Source organism: Eleutherodactylus coqui, chromosome 10, assembly GCF_035609145.1.
Source record: "Eleutherodactylus coqui strain aEleCoq1 chromosome 10, aEleCoq1.hap1, whole genome shotgun sequence".
NCBI lineage: Eukaryota > Metazoa > Chordata > Amphibia > Anura > Eleutherodactylidae > Eleutherodactylus > Eleutherodactylus coqui.
Genome location: NC_089846.1, coordinates 2,072,383 through 2,094,752, shown reverse-complemented (window position 1 = coordinate 2,094,752; position 22,370 = coordinate 2,072,383). Strand labels below are relative to the sequence as shown.

The window sequence follows — 22,370 nt, the reverse complement described above, 5'->3', positions numbered from 1 at the left end:
ACGGCGTGGGCTCAGAAGCTGAGCTGCTGCCATCTGCAGCCGCCGCGCATCGCAACAATGGGGATTAGTGAAAGCAGCGATCCCCGCTGTTAAGTCCTTACACGCTGAAAGCAATATTCATCACGGCATGTAAAGAGTTCAGAGATGGAGGACGCCTCCGCCATGTAATCATGGAGGGTCATTGGGTTACCATGGCAATGGTTCTGGGTCTGCCATGGCCTGTGATTGCTATGATAACTGATAATGCATTGCAGTACAGAAGTATTGCAGTGTATTGTCAGAGCATTACAGGCTCAGGTTCCCTACAGGGACATAAAAACAAAATAGTAAAAAGCCCATGCAATAATAAACCTTTCCTGCGCACGTCCCGGAGATTCTGTAACGACACGAACAATCCATGAAACACATCTTTATTCTGCACAGCAAATACTATTAAGTCATATGTGCCCCAAAATGGTGCCAATCTAAGCGGCGGCTCGTCACACAAACACCGCAGAGCGGCGCCACGGAACATGGAGGTCTGAGTGCAGCCATGCAAAAAAAGAAGGTTTTCTTATTGTGCAAAAGTGCCAAAACCTAAAGAAAACCTGTAATGTTTGCATCCTAATCGCAGCGACCCGCAGAGAAGCATCCATCACCAACAAAAAATAGGTTCAGCCCGGAGTCCCAGTGGGGCGAAGTGCGATTGTCCCCAGCGAGAGGAGACCTTGTAGGGGCCCACAGACATACATGATGTTCCAGCAGCTTCCAGATCTCTCAGGGGCCTTCATCAGGCAGAATGAAACAGATCTGAAGAGGCATATATATATATACACACAGACTTCTGAGGAGGCATGGGCATGCGGGGGGGGGGGGGGGGGTTAACCTGCATTTAAAAGAATACAAACCCAGATGAAGGATTTACGGTCCCTGAATTAGTGTTTGGAGATCATCAGGTCAGCAGTGTTGTCGGTGCTGCAGACCCTGAGAGATCCGGAAGCTGCTGGGACACCATGTATGTCTGTGGGCCCCTACAAGGTCTCCTCTCTACGGGGCGACTCGGCTCCTCTCGCTGGGAACAATCGCACTTCGCTGCATGAAGGAAACTGTAAAAAAACAAACAAAAGAAACCAATAGCAGGATTCCCTCCAAAAATATAATAGATGCAATACATTATACGGACCCGAAGACTGCCGCCAATAACAACTAAAGGGGGGTAAGGTAAGTGAAGATGCCGCAGAGACATTGTGTAACGGCAGGACTATAAGCGTGGCGGATCTCTGGTCAATGTGTCTACCAATCACCGAGCTCCAGACCAGCCGACTGGTATTATCTAACCACTGCTTTGCCTTCTTGTGTTCTCCATCGTCCAGGAGACGTCATTTCGCTCAAGGGAGTCTCTTCATCATCATAATGCTTCTTATGGAACGTTTCACATCTGTGTTCCTCAGGCTGTAGATAATGGGGTTCAGGACTGGGATGACCATGCAGTACATAGCGGAGATAACGCTGTCCATCCTCCGGGAATCGCTAGACGTTGGCCGTAGGTACATGAAGATGAGGGCTCCGTAGTACATGACAACCACAGTGATGTGGGAGCTGCAGGTGGAAAAGGCCTTCAACCGTCCCAACAACGATGGGATCCGGAGAATGGCTGAAACTATAAAGACATAGGTCACCAAAATAAAAGTCATAAACCCAATCCCAAAAAAGGATGCAGACCCCGTGGTCAGCATCTTGTTGAGGGACGTGTCGCTACAAGACAATTGGAGAAGGGGCTGGACCTCGCAGTAGAGGCGCTCAATCTTGTTGAGACCACAATAGGGCAGGAGAGATGCTGGAGTGGACTGGATAATGGAGTTGAGGATCCCGGTCATCCATGTGGTAGACGCCAGCTGAAGACATCGCTCTTTGCTCATGATATTCATATACCGTAAAGGAATACAAATGGCAACGTAACGATCGTAGGCCATTATACCAAGTAGGACGCACTCAACGGTAGCACAAAGCGTGAAGAGATAGACCTGGCAGATGCAAGCCTGGAAGGAAATGCGGTTGCTTCGTCTTATTATGTTGTTGAGGATGTTGGGTAGGGTGATGGTCGTGTAGCACATCTCCAGGACCGAAAGATTGGCCAGGAAAAAGTACATGGGCGTATGAAGACGGGCATCTGAGATGATGGCTGTGAGGATAGACACATTGCCAGCCAATGTCATCATGTATATACTCACGAAGGCTACAAAGGTCACACAAAGAAGCTGCGGAGCGTCAGGTAGACCCAAGAGAACAAATATGATGGTGGTGGAGTTGGTTGGGTTGCTGGTCGCCATAGATTGGTCACTGATAGAAATAAAAGAGGGTTAATATGATATCTGCTATACTTGATTTACAGTTTACTGGGTGAGGTAGGGTGAAGCAGAGGCATGCGCAGAAATTATGGGCATCCGGGGTTCCTGTGGATGAGACCAGTGGTTCAATGTAATGTATGGGACCATGCTGTCCTGTGGATATAGAGATGTGACCGATGGCCCGATATGTGGCATTCTTACATCACTTTTATATCCACACCACGTCGGCACATAATGGATAAGGCTCTCACCGTCAGAGAGGGGTAGGGGCGCTAGTGAGCAACCAAAAGCTCTATTCCAGGGCCGGGGTGAGGTGATTCTGCATCCTAGGCAGATTGGGAAAATTGCTCCACCCAACTCCTAGAAACCATTACAAGCCACCTCACTAATGAGAAGTAGTGATATAGGCAAAATAAATGGTTAATTGGTGACTCTCTTTACTTTTTCTTTTCCGTTTGGCCCAGACCATCCTGCCAATTTTCCCCAAAGACGGCAGTGTCAGCAGCCCAGATATATATGGCCAGGGGTATAGCTATAGTGGGTGCAGAACTAGCAGTTAAACTCGGGCTCCGCAGCCTACAATGGCCCGACACCGACACGCACTGCATGCGGACTTGGCAGCATCGGAATTCAGTGCAGCACCGGCGCCCAAAGCAGAGGAGGACCAACCAGGAGCACCGAGTGATGAGCACCACAACAGATGCTCCCAGGGACCAGTGTAACAATGACGGCTTCCATCACTGCTGGAGGGGCTCATTTTATTCAGTTAAGGGTTGTAAAATTAAAAAAATGTCCCATTAACATAGCGCCCCCCTCTGACCTGTAGTGAGGTGACGCCCTAGTAGGTTGCCTGCCCTAGTCATAACATAGCGCCCCCCTCTGAACTGTAGTGAGGTGACGCCCTAGTAGGTTGCCTGCCCTAGTCATAACATAGCGCCCCCCTCTGACCTGTAGTGAGGTGACGCCCTAGTAGGTTGCCTGCCCTAGTCATAACATAGCGCCCCCCTCTGAACTGTAGTGAGGTGACGCCCTAGTAGGTTGCCTGCCCTAGTCATAACATAGCGCCCCCCTCTGACCTGTAGTGAGGTGACGCCCTAGTAGGTTGCCTGCCCTAGCCATAACATAGCGCCCCCCTCTGACCTGTAGTGAGGTGACGCCCTAGTAGGTTGCCTGCCCTAGCCATAACATAGCGCCCCCCTCTGACCTGTAGTGAGGTGACGCCCTAGTAGGTTGCCTGCCCTAGCCATAACATAGCGCCCCCCTCTGACCTGTAGTGAGGCGAAGCCCTAGTAAATTGCCTGCCCTAGTCATAACATAGCGCCCCCCTCTGACCTGTAGTGAGGTGACGCTCTAGTAGGTTGCCTGCCCTAGTCATAACATAGCGCCCCCCTCTGACCTGTAGTGAGGTGACGCCCTAGTAGGTTGCCTGCCCTAGCCATAACATAGCGCCCCCCTCTGACCTGTAGTGAGGTGTCGCCCTAGTAGGTTGCCTGCCCTAGCCATAACATAGCGCCCCCCTCTGACCTGTAGTGAGGTGACGCCCTAGTAGGTTGCCTGCCCTAGTCATAACATAGCGCCCCCCTCTGACCTGTAGTGAGGTGACGCCCTAGTAGGTTGCCTACCTATCGCCTGAGCCTGCCCTATCCACAGAGTCTACAGAGTAGCTAGGATGTCAATAGCAGGAGGCCTCGGCTGTTGTATGACCCCCCGTGTAATAGATACCATATGTTACGCAGCAGAGCCGCATCGGGACTCCAATGGGTCTCTGCCATGTAAAGGCACACGGCCAACTTGTGGTCATTGTGAAATATGGCTGATCGGGGGGCACCAGTAGCGAGAGTGCTACTACAGTCACAACCCTCAATGCACTTGTTTAACCCCTCCCAAAAAATGATGTATATACATATAGGTACTCTCATGAGAAAGACTAAGTACATCCTCACGAGTGCTGTGGGTTTACGTATCAGGGCATGATAAAAAAACATCTGGCCCTTAGAAAGCCTTAAACTCGATAAATACAACCTCAGATGAAGAATCACAAATGACAAGTTATACCGACTCAAAATGTATTTACCAAAAACTAGGCCAAAATGCAGAACAGTGTGTGAAAAACTAAAAGGGCTGTCCAGTTGTGAACTATTGATGGCCCATCTGCAGAATAGGCAAACAATAGCAGATTGGTGGGGGGCTGCCACCCAAAGCCGCAGTGGGTCAGCTCTTTCCCTGTCCACTCCAGCAGGAAGCAGACAGCTCTATTCTCACTGTGGTGGTCAGGCTTGGTACTGCAGGCTCAGCTTACATTGAAGTGAATGGGAACTTAGCCTGGCTGCTTCTTGCATAATTCAGCCCAGTGCATGAACATGATGGCCCGGAGAACAGCTGACCCCTGCTGATCTTATATTGGTGGCCTATCCCAAGGATAGACCATCAATAGTTTACAGCTGGACAACCACTTTAAACGGGTATTCGGGCCATTCAGAGTGAAAGTCATATTCTCCATAAGACGATGGAGTGTGAGGACTTGTCTTACAGATCCGCAGGCTATGGCCATGCCTGGGCACCCTCCCTTCCTTCTCCGGTGGCATCCCATGGTTACATCCTGTACACCCCGCTGTTTTACCGGTCAGACATGCTCAGTGCCTTCACATTCTGTAACGATGACACCGCTTCTGCAGTCATGATGCGCACTCGTCAGTAGCTGGCAGTGGGGCATTGTGGGAGATGCAGTTTTTGCTCTCCCCACATTTAAATAACAATGTGGAAATCTGAAGCTGTCGGAGGGCAGCGATGGCGCCCGTCGGCAAAAAAGTGCTGACTGAGGATTTAGATGGAGGTTTGGAATAATGCGATAAATGTAAATGTTAGGGAAGTTTTGGAAATGTTGCCCAGTGTCCGGAGCACCCCTTTAAGTACGCCCCTTTAATCAGCAGCTTGTAGAAGCACCTTTAGCAGTAACAACTTGAAGTAATTATTTTCTGTATCATCTCTCACAATGCTCTTGTCCTGTTCTTCTTCCAGCGTTGCTTCAGCTCCTTGAGGTTCGCGGACTTCTGGTTCTGCCCGCCTCTCGTAGGGTCACACTGCAGCATCTACTGGGCTGTGACTCGGCCATTGCAGCATCTACTGGGTGGAGGTCTGGGTTGAGATTTGGCTGTTGCAGCATCTATTGGGTTCTGGTCTGGGCTGTCACTAGGCTGTTGCAGCATCTACTGGGTGGAGGTCCGGGCTGTGACTTGGCCGTTGCAGCATCTATTGGGTTGAGGTCTGGGCTGTGACTCGGCCATTGCAGCATCTACTGGGTGGAGGTCTGGGCTGTGACTCGGCCGTTGCAGCATCTATTGGGTGGAGGTCTGGGCTGTGACTCGGCCGTTGCAGCATCTACTGGGTGGAGGTCTAGGCTGTGACTCGGCCGTTGCAGCATCTATTGGGTTGAGGTCTGGGCTGTCACTCGGCCGTTGTAGCATCTATTGGGTGAAGTTTTGGACTGTGACTTGGCCGTTGCAGCATCTATTGGGTTGAGGTCTGGGCTGTGACTCGGCCATTGCAGCATCTACTGGGTGGAGGTCTGGGCTGTGACTCGGCCGTTGCAGCATCTATTGGGTGGAGGTCTGGGCTGTGACTCGGCCGTTGCAGCATCTACTGGGTGGAGGTCTAGGCTGTGACTCGGCCGTTGCAGCATCTATTGGGTTGAGGTCTGGGCTGTGACTTGGCCGTTGTAGCATCTATTGGATGGAGGTCTGGGCTGTGACTCGGCCGTTGCATCATCTATTGGATGGAGGTCTGGGCTGTGACTCGGCCGTTGTAGCATCTATTGGGTTCTGGTCTGGGCTGTGACTCGGCCGTTGCAGCATCTATTGGGTGGAGGTCTGGGCTGTGACTCGGCCGTTGCAGCATCTCTTGGGTGGAGGTCTGGGCTGTGACTCGGCCATTGCAGCATCTATTGGGTGGAGGTCTGGACTGTGACTTGGCCGTTGCAGCATCTACTGGGTGGAGGTCTGGACTGTGACTTGGCCGTTGCAGCATCTATTGGGTGGAGGTCTGGGCTGTGACTCGGCCGTTGCAGCATCTACTGGGTGGAGGTCTAGGCTGTGACTCGGCCGTTGCAGCATCTATTGGGTTGAGGTCTGGGCTGTCACTCGGCCGTTGTAGCATCTATTGGGTTCTGGTCTGGGCTGTGACTCGGCTGTTGCAGCATCTACTGGGTGGAGGTCTGGGCTGTCACTCGGCCGTTGCAGCATCTATTGGGTTCAGATCTGGGCTGTCACTCGGCCGTTGCAGCATCTATTGGGTGAAGTTTTGGACTGTGACTTGGCCGTTGCAGCATCTATTGGGTTGAGGTCTGGGCTGTGACTCGGCCGTTGCAGCATCTCTTGGGTTGAGGTCTAGGCTGTGACTCGGCCATTGCAGCATCTCTTTGGTTGAGGTCTGGGCTGTGACTCGGCTGTTGCAGCATCTATTGGGTGGAGGTCTGGGCTGTGACTCGGCCGTTGCAGCATCTATTGGGTGGAGGTCTGGGCTGTGACTCGGCCGTTGCAGCATCTATTGGGTGGAGGTCTGGGCTGTGACTCGGCCGTTGCAGCATCTATTGGGTGGAGGTCTGGGCTGTGACTCGGCCGTTGCAGCATCTCTTGGGTTGAGGTCTGGGCTGTGACTCGGCCGTTGCAGCATCTCTTGGGTGGAGGTCTGGGCTGTGACTCGGCCGTTGCAGCATCTCTTGGGTTGAGGTCTGGGCTGTGACTCGGCCGTTGCAGCATCTCTTGGGTTGAGGTCTGGGCTGTGACTCGGCCGTTTCAGCATCTCTTGGGTTGAGGTCTGGGCTGTGACTCGGCTGTTGTAGCATCTCTTGGGTTGAGGTCTGGTCTGTGACTCGGCCGTTGCAGCATCTCTTGGGTGGAGGTCTGGGCTGTGACTTGGGCGTTTCAGCATCGTAATTCTTTCCTCTTTCAGCCATGCAGACTTGCCGGTGTTCTTGGGATCCTGCTGGATGACCCGGTGTCGGACGAGCTCCAGTGCTAGGATAGATCCGTGGTGGAAGCTCAGCTCTAGAACACCTCTGAGTAATGGAGTCATCAATAGTCAGATACCTGCTCTACACAGTAATAGTGATTACAGTGCAGTTACCTCCAATGACCACAGATGACATCTTCTCTTCGTCTGTTTTAGTTTGTCTTCTTTTTCTGGGTCTAGACAACCATGAAGATTTCTTGCAGCCACAAGTCGTCCCTGTTCTTCCTATCCGGCTCCCCCCCCCCCCCCCCCCCGCCCCCCAATGCCCCTCTCAGTGCTTCTCCCAGTGCCCCCTGCACAGTAATACAGCCCCACAGAGTACTCGCTCCACCCTTGTGCCACAAAAACACAATGCTCATTTTGCCCTCACAATGTAATAACGCCCCCTAGTGCATGCGCAGAGCGGAGCTGGCGGCCGGTGAGTGACGTTTCTGTGCGGGGCTCATGCTGCGGTTTGTTTTCCGTGCGAGATTTCGCGCGGCCAAATCGTGGCCGTCTGCATGGGATTGCGTTTGTTAACCCAATCCTAATGCAGCTTCCAGGAGCGGGAATTCCGCGGCCTAACTAGGAGCGCAAATCCGCCCTGGTGAATGAACCCCCCCAACGTCCCTGAAGGCAGCCATGATGCGGATATGGCCCCCCGTGGGAAGGAGTCTGACACCCCGGCCTTACAGCAAGACTGCAGTCTGAGGCGGTCTGAGCTGCCCTAATGATTGGCTCCGCCGCCCATGCCGTTAATTCAGGACACACGAAAAGGAATGAACAAAAAGAATGACCAATATTACCAGTTAGCGAAAATCTAAAGGAAGGTTTAAAAATGTTCCCGTTTAAGACAAACGCGTCCCGAAGCGGAAGAGACAAAGCGTACGTGTAACTCATAACTGAATGAACAGACATTCCTCAGAAGTGATTGTAGTCATGGAATGAAGAGGACATAAAGTGCGATTGCGGCAGACTGCATTTACAGCTCGTTCATTCCACGACTGTGAGCACAGGGAAATCATTAGTCATCGTTTATATGTCATGTTGGTTCATTCCTCTATAAACCACACACGCCTCCTGCTCATTCATTACTCTATAAACCACACACATAATCAGTTCATTCATTCCTCCTTACACAACAAACACCTCCTGTTAGTTCATCCCTCTATAAACCACATAGTCTCCTCTTCATCCATTCCTCTATAAATCACACTCACCCCCACTCATTCACTACTCTATAAACCACACACGTCTCCTGTTCATTCAGTCCTCTAAAAACACTTTACTTCTGTTCATTCATGTCTCTATAAACCACACAGACCTCCTGTTCATTCATTCCTCTATAAAACACATAGTCTCCTGTTCATTCATTTCTCTATAAACCACTGACATAATCTGTTCATTCATTACTCTATCAACCACATAGTCTCCTATTCATTCCTCTTTACACCCCAGGTCTCCTGTTCATTCATTCCTCTATACACCCCAGGTCTCCTGTTCATTCATTCCTCTATACACCCCAGGTCTCCTGTTCATTCATTCCTCTATACACCCCAGGTCTCCAGTTCATTCATTCCTCTATAAACCACATAGTCTCCTATTCATTCCTCTTTACACCCCAGGTCTCCTGTTCGTTCATTCCTCTATACACCACACACGTGTCCTGCTCGTTATATATGCTCGTTATATATTTTTACACCTATTGTTATATTTTGGCCCCGACACGTGAGCTTTATCTCATGTGTGTAATCTGCTAAATAACTACGGAAAGGTAAAAATGCTCATGACGCCACGCATTTGTGCCATGAACGGGGTAGACTTGCGTGTGCATGGGCGCATTGTACTGCACTTTTTGCGCACGCAGGGCCTGTTCCCACGCTCGTTCCCCGCCCCGATGTTAAAGGCTATTTACACTAACGAGGCCCAGATGTTTTCTTGTTTTTCACAGAGTTGCGCTGCTCCCGAATCGGTCTGCGGGGCCTCAGCTGCGCAAAACGCAGAAGGATGGAGGCGGTCCACGAAATGTACGCCAAAAACACATTCATGAGAATTACCCCGCAGACATCAATGGAGTCCATCCGAGCGCAAATACGGTCGTCCGAAGGGGCCCTTATGGAGCGGATTCACCAATACTAGTCAATAGTGAGAGAAGAAAAACAGACAGCACCCAGATGGCATCCATGTATCATCCGTGTGTGATCAATCCATGTTTCATCCGTGTGCAGTCTGTGCGTCATCCATGTTCAGTCCGTGTGTCATCAGTGTGCAGTCCATGTGTCATTCATGTGTTATCCGTGTGCAGTCCATATGTCATCAGTGTTCAGTCCGTGTGTCATCCATGTTCTGTCTGTGTGTTATCCATGGGCAGTCCATGTGTCATCAGTGTGCAGTCCATGTGTTATCCATGTGCAGTCCGTGTGTCATCCATGTGCAGTCCGTGTGTCATTCATGTGTCATCCGTGTGCAGTCCATATGTCATCAGTGTTCAGTCCGTGTGTCATCTGTGTGCAGTCTGTGTGTCATCCATGTTCTGTCTGTGTGTTATTCATGGGCAGTCCATGTGTCATCAGTGTGCAGTCCATGTGTCATCCATGTGCAGTCCGTGTGTCATCCATGTTCTGTCTGTGTGTTATCCATGGGCAGTCTATGTGTCATCAGTGTGCAGTCCATGTGTTATCCATGTGCAGTCCATGTGTCATCCATGTTCTGTCTGTGTGTCATCAGTGTGCAGTCAGTGTGTCATCCATGTTCTGACTGTGTGTTATCCATGTGTAGTCCGTGTGTCATCCATGTTCTGTCTGTGTGTCATCCATGTTCTGTCTGTGTGTTATCCGTGTGCAGTCCATGTGTCATCAGTGTGCAGTCCATGTGTTATCCGTGTGCAGTCCATGTGTCATCCATGTTCTGTCTGTGTGTCATCAGTGTGCAGTCAGTGTGTCATCCATGTTCTGACTGTGTGTTATCCATGTGCAGTCCGTGTGTCATCCATGTTCTGTCTGTGTGTTATCCGTGTGCAGTCCATGTGTCATCTGTGTGCAGTCCATGTGTCATCTGTGCGCAGTCCATGTGTTATCCTTGCGCAGTCCGTGTGTCATCTGTGTGCAGTTCATGTGTTATCCTTGTGCAGTCCGTGTGTCATCTGTGCGCAGTCCATGTGTTATCCTTGCGCAGTCCGTGTGTCATCTGTGTGCAGTTCATGTGTTATCCTTGTGCACTCCATGTGTCATCTGTGTGCAGTCCATGTGTTATCCTTGTGCAGTCCATGTGTCATCTGTGTGCAGTCCATGTGTTATCCGTGTGCACTCCATGTGTCATCTGTGTGCAGTCTATGTGTTATCCGTGTGCAGTCTATGTGTCATCTGTGTGCAGTCTATGTGTTATCCGTGTGCAGTCCATGTGTCATCTGTGTGCAGTCTATGTGTCATCCGTGTGCAGTCTATGTGTTATCCGTGTGCAGTCCATGTGTCATCTGTGTGCAGTCTATGTGTCATCCGTGTGCAGTCCTTTATTTTTTTTAACGGATGTAGAGAATAGAATTGGGCTTACTTCAGTTTTTTGTGGGTGTGAAAAATGCATCTGGAGACCAATCCCCGACACACGGAGCAAATACGGAGGGAACAGCCGGCCACGCGCTGCGCACATATGAAAAAACGTCTGTATTTCTGAAGCCAAGGTGCGTCGGAGCGGTCCCTGCTCGGGGACGCCGTCCTCTCTGCATTCTTCACAGCGTGTCGCGGTCGGTTCTCGGGTGTCGCATGTTCAGCGGGGGACAGGAGCATCTGGGCAGGCAATGGTTAATCAGTCCGAAGCTGCGACTAAAGTCATAGGAATCAGGGACGGAAGGAGATTTGTTTTGTCTTAAAGGGGTTTTCTGGGGCATAAACCCCTTTAATGGGTGCAAAATCTACACGGCGTCTTCTAGAAACATCAAACTAGAACGAATGTAACACAAACAGCAACATAGAAGGAAGGTGCGGCACTCACCTCAGCCGGCGTCACAATGGGAGCCTCTCCGCCGCTGCTCTCCATTTATACCCCCGCTCCGGAGGCACAAGGAGCTCTCAGGGGCCGCCTGCGTCTCCTCGGGACGTCTCACCGCCCCAGGATCTCTGATGTGACTTCTGGCTCAGCCTTTACTCCCTCCACACAATATATTGCCATTTGGTATTTTCAGCTCATTTTAGCCAAAAACCTCTTAAGACGACGGAATCTTCATCAAACCATCCTGTAAGGTGACCGGGCTTCCCAATTTAGGTGGGACAGTCCCGCTTTGGGACTCTATCCCACTTTCCCGTGGGTCCCAGGCGGGACAGCCATTTGTCCTGCTTTCGGGATGCGGGGTCACCATGAAGGTGATTCCCAACCAGGGTGCTGTGGCTCACCGCCTGGTAAAGGAGCGGGCCCTCAGCCGAGGAGACAGCGGGGTAGAGAAATAACCTTGTCATGGAGCTCTACCGTCTCCTCACTACGGGTGGCTAGGAACCCGACCTCCTTACTACAGGGGGGAGACCAACAATTAGTAACCAGGGTTACCTTAAGACCTATTTGTCACTTGTGACACCAACGTTCCATCTTGGATCATTCCGGTCGAAGAAAGTAGTCCAGCAACAGAGAGTATTTGTCAAGGAGAGCCGGGAATGTTCGGTCCGCTCCGTTTACTTTTTTCCTCACTAAGCTGCGGTTTTCCATATCTCCGGATACCTGCGGTACTTGCGCTGTACTCCCACGCGTTTCCATCATGTCCAGGCTTTCAATCTCTATATGGAGGGTTCCTGGGCCCAAACATGAGCGGCAGACCATCTCTCAGCTTCTTCCATCTCTCCTCTCTTACCTCCAACTCTCTTCTCTAGCTAACTCACTAACTACAGATGCCTCTCAACCTAACACATCACGTGAACACAGACCAATCAACAGCTAGACACATAGATACATTTTCCAGACATGACCAGACATTAACCCTTTCATGCTTGCAAACTCCAATACACATAAATCTGATGCATTCCACATTGAAGACAGTTAAACAAGACAAATTCCAAGCATGTATTCTGAAGTGCTGGAGGGGACCCCAAAGTCTGGGCCACTACATAATCACTGTGCAGCGCTGCTGCGGAATGCACATACTGACAGCAGTGTGTGCACCCAGGATCTTCCTCCCCTGACATCTCCTTCTAGGTTCTGCAAGAGGAGAGGAGAAGGGTGGAGGTGTTGCTGCAGTCGTACACACTTTTACTCACAGCAGCGCTAAGTGAAGGAACAGCGGCGTCCTAAAGACCAGGAGGAGGTAAGTATAAGGGTTTCAGGTGGGCTCTATTACTACTGGAGTCAACATAGGGGTCACTATTACTACTGAGGCTACTGTGGGGATCAGTATTACTACTGGGGCCAATGTAAGGACACAATTACTACTAAGGTCACTGTGGGGGTCGTTATTACTACTGAGGCCACTGTAAAATAGTAACATAGTATGTAAGACCGAAAGAAGACAGATGTCCATCTAGTTCAGCCTGTTTCCACCACCCCATTGTTGATCCAGACGAAGGTAAAAAAAAACCTGTGGGCAGAAGCCAATTTACCCCACCCTAGGGGGAAAAAATTCTACCCAACTCCATAATGGCAGTCAGAATAATCCCTGGATCAATGTTGGAGACCAACAACCCTTCTGGTTATTTAATGTGTATATCCTGTAATACTATAGAGATCTAGAAAGACGTTTGTGGCTGTAATATGTGAGCTCCTCCATGTTTTTCGGTTTTGCTTCTTTCAGTGGCGTGATATCCATGCCAGTATCAGCCATCGTGATCTTTGGCGGCCGGGTCTAGTCCACTCTAAAACTCAGGTTGTGCCATCATCATGTCCTCAGGCAGAGAGAGTTCCACATGGAACCCTCCTTAATGGTTTGTACTCTGATGTGGCCACCGTTGCTAGTGGTCTCTTCTGAAGAGATTGTAACCCTGTAGGTTCACCGCCCAGTAGCATTTTTCATCAAGCCATGTTTCCGTTATTCCTACTATATCATCGTTTTCTTCAGACATTCTCACTTCAAGCTCACCCACTTTACCGATCAGACTTCTTGCATTTGTAGCCCTACAGTTTATATGCTTGTGGTTACTGTCTATATTTGTGCTACTTACAGTCCTATTTGCTGCTCTGTCAGTTGTATCTATACTAACTCCCCCCTCCCCCGCTTGACCCCCATTTCAATTGCTTAGACCGCCTGCAGACGAGCGAGTCGGATCCGGCAGCGAGAATTCTCGCCGCGGGACCCGACCCGAGAGCCTGAAGAGACGAGCGCGTACTCACCCGCGCCTGGCGGCCCCGGCTCTTTCATGTGACGGCTGCCGCGCAGCCGGCGCATGCGCAGACCGGAGCCGGCGGCCGGGTGAGTGCGAGCCCCGCACAAAAATAGGACATGCCGCGGTTTGTTTGCCGCGCGATATATCGCGCGGCCAAACCGTGGCCGTCTGCATAGGAGTGCGTATTGTAATGCACTCCTATGCAAACTTTCAGTGGCGGAAATCCCGCGGGAAATCCCGCCGCGGGATTTCCGCCCGTGTGCAGGCGGCCTATCTCCCAGAACTCTGTCTACACTATCTTCCCCCTATTTCTCTTGCTGCCCTCCCCCAGTCCCTAGTTTAAACACTCCTCCAGCCTTCTAGCCACCTCCACATTAAGATGCCGCCCGTCCCTACGGTAGAGTCTGTAGACGACAGCAAAGTCAGCCCAGTTCTCCAGGAACCCAAATCCCTCCTTCTTACACCAACTCCGGAGCCACTTCTTTACCTCCCTAAGATCCTGCTGCCTTTCTAGTGTGGCTTTAGGTACTGGTAGTATTTCCATGAAAACTACCCTGGAGGTCGTTGCCCTAAGCTTGGATCCTAGACCCATGCAATCATTTTTGAGGGCCCTCCAATGACCACTAACTTTGTTGTTGGTGCCAATGTGCACCATGACTCCTGGATCCTCAGCAGCCCCTCCCAGTAATCTGTTACCCAATCTGCAATGTGTGGTAGTCAAGCGCCAGGAAGACAACACACCGTTTGACGAGCCCAGTCTTTATGGCAGATTGCCCTATCTGTCCCCCTTATAATTGAGTCCCCCACCACTAGGACCTGTCTAGCCTGCCCTACGCTCCCCGTCCCCTTCTCAGTGGAGAAGTCATCCCTCTGGTGGTCAGAGGACATGTCGTGCTGCAGTGGTGCTGGCTCTGTAATGGCATCCCCCTCATCTGCCAACGTTGCAGACTTGTTGGGTTGTGCCAGTTCAGGACCAGCCTCCCTGGTTCTCTGCCCTCTACCCCATCTAACTGTCACCCAGCTGGCTGTCTGTTCCCCCTGCTTTCATGCACTACCATCTGCCCCCATATCTACTCCAGCGAGTGCCTACTCAGTGAGCAGCAAACTCCTTTCCATGATGTCAATGTATCTCAGTGTTACAAGCTGCTCATTTAGATCCAGGATCTGGGCTTCCAAATGCACAACACACTCAAAACTTGTACAGCGTTATGCATTGAACAAGATGCACACCGCACGGCACTCCGAAGCAGGGAGCACATTCTAGTGGGGAGGCCACTGTAGGGATCACTATTACTACTAGGGCCACTGTGGGTGTCACTAAAAATACTGAGGTTGCTATTACTATTGGGGCCACTGTGGAGGGTCACTTTTACTACTGAGGTCACTATTACTACTGGAGCCACTCTGGGGGTTACTATTACTATTGGGGCCAAGTTGGGGGTTATTATTACTATTGTGGCCACTGTAGGGGTTACTATTACTACCAAGGACACTGTGGAGGTCACTATTACTACTGGGGCCACTGTGGAGGTTCACTTTTACTACTGAGGTCACTATTACTACTGGAGCCACTCTGGGGGTTACTATTACTATTGGGGCCAAGGTGGGGGTTATTATTACTATTGTGGCCACTGTAGGGGTTACTATTACTACCAAGGACACTGTGGAGGTCACTATTACTACTGGGGCCACTGTGGAGGTCACTATTACTACTGGGGCCACTGTGGAGATCACTATTACTACTGGAGCCACTGTGGAGGTCACTATTACTACTGGTGCCACTGTGGGGGTTATTATTACTACTGGAGCCACTGTGGAGGTCACTATTACTACTGGGGCCACTGTGGAGATCACTATTACTACTGGAGCCACTGTGGAGGTCACTATTACTACTGGTGCCACTGTGGGGGTTATTATTACTACTGGAGCCACTGTGGAGGTCACTATTACTACTGGGGCCACTGTGGAGATCACTATTACTACTGGAGCCACTGTGGAGGTCACTATTACTACTGGTGCCACTGTGGGGGTTATTATTACTACTGGAGCCACTGTGGAGGTCACTATTACTACTGGTGCCACTGTAGGGGTTACTATTACTATTGGGGCCAAGGTGGGGGTTATTATTACTATTGTGGCCACTGTAGGGGTTACTATTACTACCAAGGACACTGTGGAGGTCACTATTACTACTGGGACCACTGTGGGGGTCACTATTACTATTGGGGCCACGCTGGGGGTTACTATTACTATTGGGGCCAAGGTGGGGGTTATTATTACTATTGTGGCCACTGTGGGGGTTACTATTACTGCCGAGGCCACTGTGGAGATCACTATTACTACTGGGGCCACTGTGGGGTCAATATTACTACTGGGGCTATTACTACTAGGACCACTGTGGGATTACTATTACTAGTGTGGCCACTATTACTACTGGGGCCTTGTGCGGGTCACTATTACTACTTAGGTCACTATTACTACCGAGGCCACTGTGGGCATCCCTATTGCTACTGGGATCACTATGGGGTTACTTTTACTACTGAGGCCACTATTCCTACAGGTGCCACTGTTAGGTCACTATTACTACTGGGACCACTGTGGGGGTCACTATTACTACCGAGGCCACTATGGGGGTCACTATTCCTACTGAGGCCGATATGGGGACACTGTTACTAGTAGGACCACTCTGCACATGGCAACATACCTCAAGCTGACGTACATGGTGGAAATGCTGCGGAATGTCTGGTTCACAGTGGCCTGTAGGGGTCTCACCTGATCAGCCTCACCTGACCAGTAGCATTGCACCCAACCAGGCTACTGGGAATTGGAAGCCTTTCAAAGAGTTGAGTGGGAGCGCCACATAGTATGAAATCAACTGCGGATATGTGGCAGATTTCAATAGTACAGATTTTGACTGGTTTTGGATACGGAAGTGCTGTGTAATTAGCTGTGGAAATTTTGCTGCGGACATTCCAGCGTTTCTGCCATGTGTAAACATACTGTAAGTCAGCTTGAGGTAGACTGCCACGTACAGAGTGGCCCCAGTAGTAATTGTGTCGTCTGTATCGGCCCCAGCAATAATAGTGTCCTCCACATTGGCCTTAGTAGTAATAGTAACCCCTATATTAGCCTCAGTAGTAACAGTGACCCCCACAGTCTCCCAGTAGTAATGGAGCCCCCCATATACTCACCTTTTCCTGGTCTTCAGAGCGCAGCTGTTCCTCTTCTCAGCGCTGCTGAGGAAGGAAGTGTGTGGTTTCCAATGTATCTGTTCAGATGACTGTGTTCCTCTGTGCCTCATCACCCCCCCCCACCTTGTACCTCCAGTATCACCCCCCCCACCTTGTACCTCCAGTATCACCCCCCCACACCTTGTACCTCCAGTATCACCCCCCCCCACCTTGTACCTCCAGTATCACCCCCCACCTTGTACCTCCAGTATCACCCCCCCCCACCTTGTACCTCCAGTATCACCCCCCCCACACAACTTGTACCTCCAGTATCACCCCCCCCCACCTTGTACCTCCAGTATCACCCCCCACCTTGTACCTCCAGTATCACCCCCCCCCCACACCTTGTACCTCCAGTATCACCCCCCCACCTTGTACCTCCAGTATCACCCCCCCCACCTTGTATCTCCAGTATCACCCCCACCCCTTTGTTTAAAACGGATTGTATACCACATGCAATTGTTGCATTGTCTGTGTTCTCCCATGCCTGAAAGCGCTGCGGAATAAGTTGGCGCCATACAAATAAATATTATTTTTATTATAAGATGTCCGAGTCTCAGCCACGTAAAGACGTTGTGTCGGAAAAAATAGGACATAACCGAAATCTGCGACCGGATTTATACGCTGCCAGAAAACTAGGTCTTGCCCTATCTTTTGACCGATATACGCTGGTGGTTCCCATAGATTCCTATGGGAGCTGCAAAAAAGACAGGTGCCAAAAGTCACATTGATTTGTAGGAATGCTGCCATCCAATAGGGGGCGCTGCAGAAGTATTTTTTCATCTTCCTTATTTGCATAAATTACCCAGAGGAGCTTGCATGACCTTATAAGTCTCCTCGCTCACTAAATGGAGTATGCATAATAAATTTGCGCATTAATGCTGAAACTGGATATTGAAAAAAACAATGAGGAATAGTTGCAGAATGTCCGTTATGGCTCCTTCACACAAGCATATTGTCACTGCATGTTTCCTGTGCATAACAGACGGTAAGTGGAGGCGATGAAACTGGACTTTCATTCTTTCATTCACACCTGCATTGCAGCTGCGAGGGAACACCGCATATAAAACACAGGAGAAATAAATCCCAGCAGGCAATGCCTGTCAATGGGCAGCATGCAGTGGCCAGAAGTCTATGTTGCTGGCCCCTCCATAAGTGTCATACATGTCACTTCTTTTGTGTAGATGCGCGGTGCAGAGTGGTCTTGTCTCCTGTTATGTGTATTGCACAGCTGCAGCACGTGAGGAGTTAATGTCTGCATGAGACTACTGAGGTTCATTCCGGTGGGTAACAGAACGATGGCGTCACCCGTGACAACCTTATATACTGTTTCCTTGTTTATTGGGCATCCCTCTCCTAGGGGTGTGCTGCACTAGCCGAGGCTATGTGTGTCCCTCCTGGAAGGAGCCTGGTAAGTGCCGCCATGACATGTGACCACTTTACCTTCCCAGCTCCTCAGCGTGTGCCTCGTGTCCTGAGACACCCTATGGGACGCTGCGCAGCGTTTAATACACAACTGCGCTCTGTACAGAGCAGGGAATTTGAATTTTTTTTAAAAGTCACACAGTGCATGTTCGTGACGCCAGAATCCCAGACATGTGCAGCCCGTATACAATCTCTGCTGGCAGAGCATCGGCGCTGTGATGAGTACAATGGTACGAAGCTTGCAGCATTGTACTCGTACACTGGTGTGAATGAGCCCTAACTGTGGGTGTTTCTATATACTGGCTATACTAGTCGAAAGTCTATCAATTAAAAAAGAGAAAATGATATATTAAACTGAAAAAATTATTATGAAATGAAAATTGGTGGATATTTAAAAAGAAAAAAAACAATGATAATAAATAAACAAGAAAATCCATATCAGCGTTCGTCTCTGCATCTGCAGCCGTGATAGCAATGTCTGCTGTGGAGTGAGGAGAAGCCGCCGCCGGAGATGCAGAGAATCCGCTAAGCTGAACGCCATTCAGCCAATTCCAAAATCCCACCTCCACAACGTGATGACTGTTGATTGATTCTTAGAGCGCTGCTCAGCCAATCAGTGCAGAGCTGGATGTACCAATCACAGCCATCGCATTGTTTCATCGAGCGCTGCATTGATTGGCTGGCAGCTGTCATCTCTGTCTCCTGGGATTGGTGGTAATACAGATAATCTGCAGCTTTCCTGCTCAGGCGTGGGGGATTGTGCTGACAGGGCGTGTGTCTGTCTCCAGTCAGCCAATCATCATAGTTCAGTACACATAACAGTTGTGTTCCCAGGTCTGGGTGTGGTCGGCTATCTTCCAAGGTGTGAGTGTGGTCGGCTATCTTCCAAGGTGTGGGTGTGGTCAGCTGTCTTCGCAGGAGTGGGTGTGGTCAGCTGTCTTCACAGGAGTGGGTGTGGTCAGCTGTCTTCACAGGAGTGGGTGTGGTCAGCTGTCTTCACAGGAGTGGGTGTGGTCATATAAATAAAAGTAGAAGTGGAGAGGAGCTGCTGCCGTTAAAAAAAATTTCATTCCTTATTAAGTAAAAACAGCATCCAGCTCACAGGTTCGCGCTGAACGCGTTTCGGCTATTGTAGCCTTTATCAACAGCTCTGAGGTATGAAATACACAAGACATTTATAGACAAAATACAAATTAAAATCAAAGGAGCAATACCTGTGTGTGCTAGAGATGGCTGAGGATGGGGTGCAGGGGGTGCAGGGGTTAATTGCACCACATGTAACCAGCATACAGAGATTTGTTACAGAAGGGTTAAAACAGACAGACAGAGGAACAAGTATGTATGTGGATATCTGGAAAGTAGTATTTGAATACATCTATGCAGCGATAAATAGGTGAAAATGTAAAGGAATCTGGAAGGCAAAAATCCCAACAAAGTAAAAGTCCATGAGGAAAAAAAAATAAATAAAAAAAAATATTTTTTTTTGGAATACATGCTCTTAGATCTCCTAGATATATAGTTACATGAGCTATCTCTGCATAGTCATAAAACGATTGCAGGGTATAGGAGTTCACCAAAATCTACAGAGCAGAAGTCAAGAAGAAAAGAGAAAAAAAAATGTCTCTCCTTTCTTCTGAATGCACACTCCCAGATCTCATAGATTATCTCTGCATGGTAATAAAACGATTGCAGGATACATGAGTTCACTACAAATTACAGAGCAGAAGTCAAGAAAGAAAAAACATTTAAAAAGCCCTTCTTTTTGTTTTTTAATAAACACAGAATAAATCCGTTCTGTAATTCATACCAAATGGGAATCTAGTATTTAGTTCCAGGATCCAATCCGCTTCCCTGCGGAGGATATCCTTCATTTCTACCTTTTGTTTCCTATTTTTCCAAACTCTGTCTATCCCCAAACATGAGGAATCTTTGGTCTCACCGCCATGTTTTAGGATGAAGTGATTTGCAGCCCCTGATTTTCCTAATACATTTTTCTGGCTGTCCCTCCGATGTTCTGCTATTCTGGTATGTAGTCTCCTGGAGGTACATCCCACATAGAGTAGGTTGCACAGGGTGCATACTATTATATAGATTATTATAGATGATTTAGTATTTTTTGTTGTTCTGGGGGTTATTGAATTCCCTAGATTTATTGAGGGTGTACTGACAACACCCACATCGGGGGTCCGCACATTGGAAGAATCCATTAATATTAATCTAATTGTTTTTGGGTTTCTGACATATAAAATTCTTCGATACTCTGTCCCCAATAGTACGGTTTCTGTGAGAGGTGCATAGCACGCCTTTGTCTAAGATAGATTTTAAATCATCATCTTGGAAGGTAGGAGAAGAATAACTTTCTTATCTGTGGGGATTCCCTGCTGTATGGTGCAGTGAAGATCATTGTGCTGGATCGACCATCAGATCAATCTTAATCTTTGTACAGTAAGGTCTCTCTGTCCATTTTACTAACCTTGTCCTTAGCATTCCTCACAATTTGTGGGTTGTAACTTCTGCTCGCCAAGCGGGTACAGATTTGATTTTCTGACATATTATAGCTTGATGTATTGATGTATTAGTGCATATGCGTTTTGCCCTAATAAATTCCATGAGTGGTATGGCATTGATTGTGTGTCGGGGGTGACAACTGGTAGCCTTAAAGGGGTTGTCTCGCGGCAGCAAGTGGGTCTATACACTTCTGTATGGCCATATTAATGCACTTTGTAATATACATCGTGCATTAAATATGAGCCATACAGAAGTTATTCACTTACCTTCCCTGCGCTGGCGTCCCCAGCCTCCTGATTGGCTGGAATCGGCACACGTGACGGGGCGAAGCTACGCGATGACGCGTAGAAGGGGGTGGAGCCACAACGCCGCTGCTGCTGAACCGAACCGAAGGCAGAAGACCCTTCTGCGCAAGCGTGTCTAATCGGGCAATTAGACGGAGCCATGGAGACGGGGACGCCAGCGCAGGGAAGGTAAGTGAATAACTTCTGTATGGCTCATATTTAATGCACAATGTATATTACAAAGTGCATTAATATGGCCATACAGAAGTGCTGAACCCCACTTGCTTTCGCGAGACAACCCCTTTAAGTATCGAGTTTCCACAACTGTCTTCAGAGGTGTGAGTGTGGTCAGCTGTCTTCCAGGTGTGGATGTGGTCAGCTGTCTTCTCAGGTCTGGGTGTGGTCAGCTGTCTTCTAATGTGTGGGTGTGGTCGGCTGTCTTTCCAGGTGTGGGTGTGGTCAGCTGTCTTCAGAGGTGTGGGTGTGGTCAGCTGTCTTCCCAGCAGTGGTTGTGGTCAGCTGTCTTCCAAGGTGTGAGTGTGGTCGGCTATCTTCCAAGGTGTGGTTGTGGTGAGCTGTCTTCAGAGGTGTGGTTGCGGTCAGCTGTCTTCATAGGTGTGGATGTGGTCAGCTGTCTTTGCAGGAGTGGGTGTGGTCAGCTGTCTTCTCAGGTGTGGGTGTGGTCAGCTGTCTTCATAGGTGTGGGTGTGGTCAGCTGTCTTCCCAGGAGTGGTTGTGGTCAGCTGTCTTCCAAGGTGTGAGTGTGGTTGGCTATCTTCCAAGGTGTGGGTGTGGTGAGCTATCTTCAGAGGTGTGGATGTGGTCAGCTGTCTTTGCAGGAGTGGGTGTGGTCAGCTGTCTTCTCAGGTGTGGGTGTGGTCAGCTGTCTTCAGAGGTGTGGTTGTGGTCAGCTGTCTTCCCAGGAGTGGTTGTGGTCAGCTGTCTTCCAAGGTGTGAGTGTGGTCGGCTGTCTTCCAAGGTGTGGGTGTGGTGAGCTGTCTTCAGAGGTGTGGTTGTGGTCAACTGTCTTCAGAGGTGTGATTGTGGTCAGCTGTCTTTGCAGGAGTGGGTGTGGTCAGCTGCCTTCTCAGGTGTGGGTGTGGTCAGCTGTCTTCAGAGGTGTGGGTGTGGTCAGCTGGCTTCTAAGGTGTGGCTGTGGTCAGCTGTCTTCCTGGTGTGGATGTGGTCAGCTCTCTTCTCAGGTGTGGTCAATTGTCTTCTCAAGTGTGGGTGTGGACAGCTGTCTTTCCAGATGTGGGTGTGGTTAGCTGTCTTCATAGGTGTGGTTGTGATCAGCTGTCTTCCCAGGTGTGG

At 49.7% G+C, this 22,370-nt stretch overlaps 1 protein-coding gene across 1 annotated transcript; it reads right to left on the bottom strand.

Moving 5' to 3' along the window:
* Positions 1–1,367: 1,367 nt before the first annotated feature.
* Positions 1,368–2,309, bottom strand: LOC136579942 (olfactory receptor 2C1-like). The gene has a single exon (XM_066580052.1). It carries the CDS (start codon positions 2,307–2,309, stop codon positions 1,368–1,370), a length of 942 nt encoding a protein of 313 aa, XP_066436149.1.
* Positions 2,310–22,370: the final 20,061 nt, after the last annotated feature.

Bases quoted from the DNA above. Each gene is read 5' to 3' on its own strand.
- LOC136579942 (XM_066580052.1), bottom strand. From the start codon at position 2,309: ATGGCGACCAGCAACCCAACCAACTCCACCACCATCATATTTGTTCTC.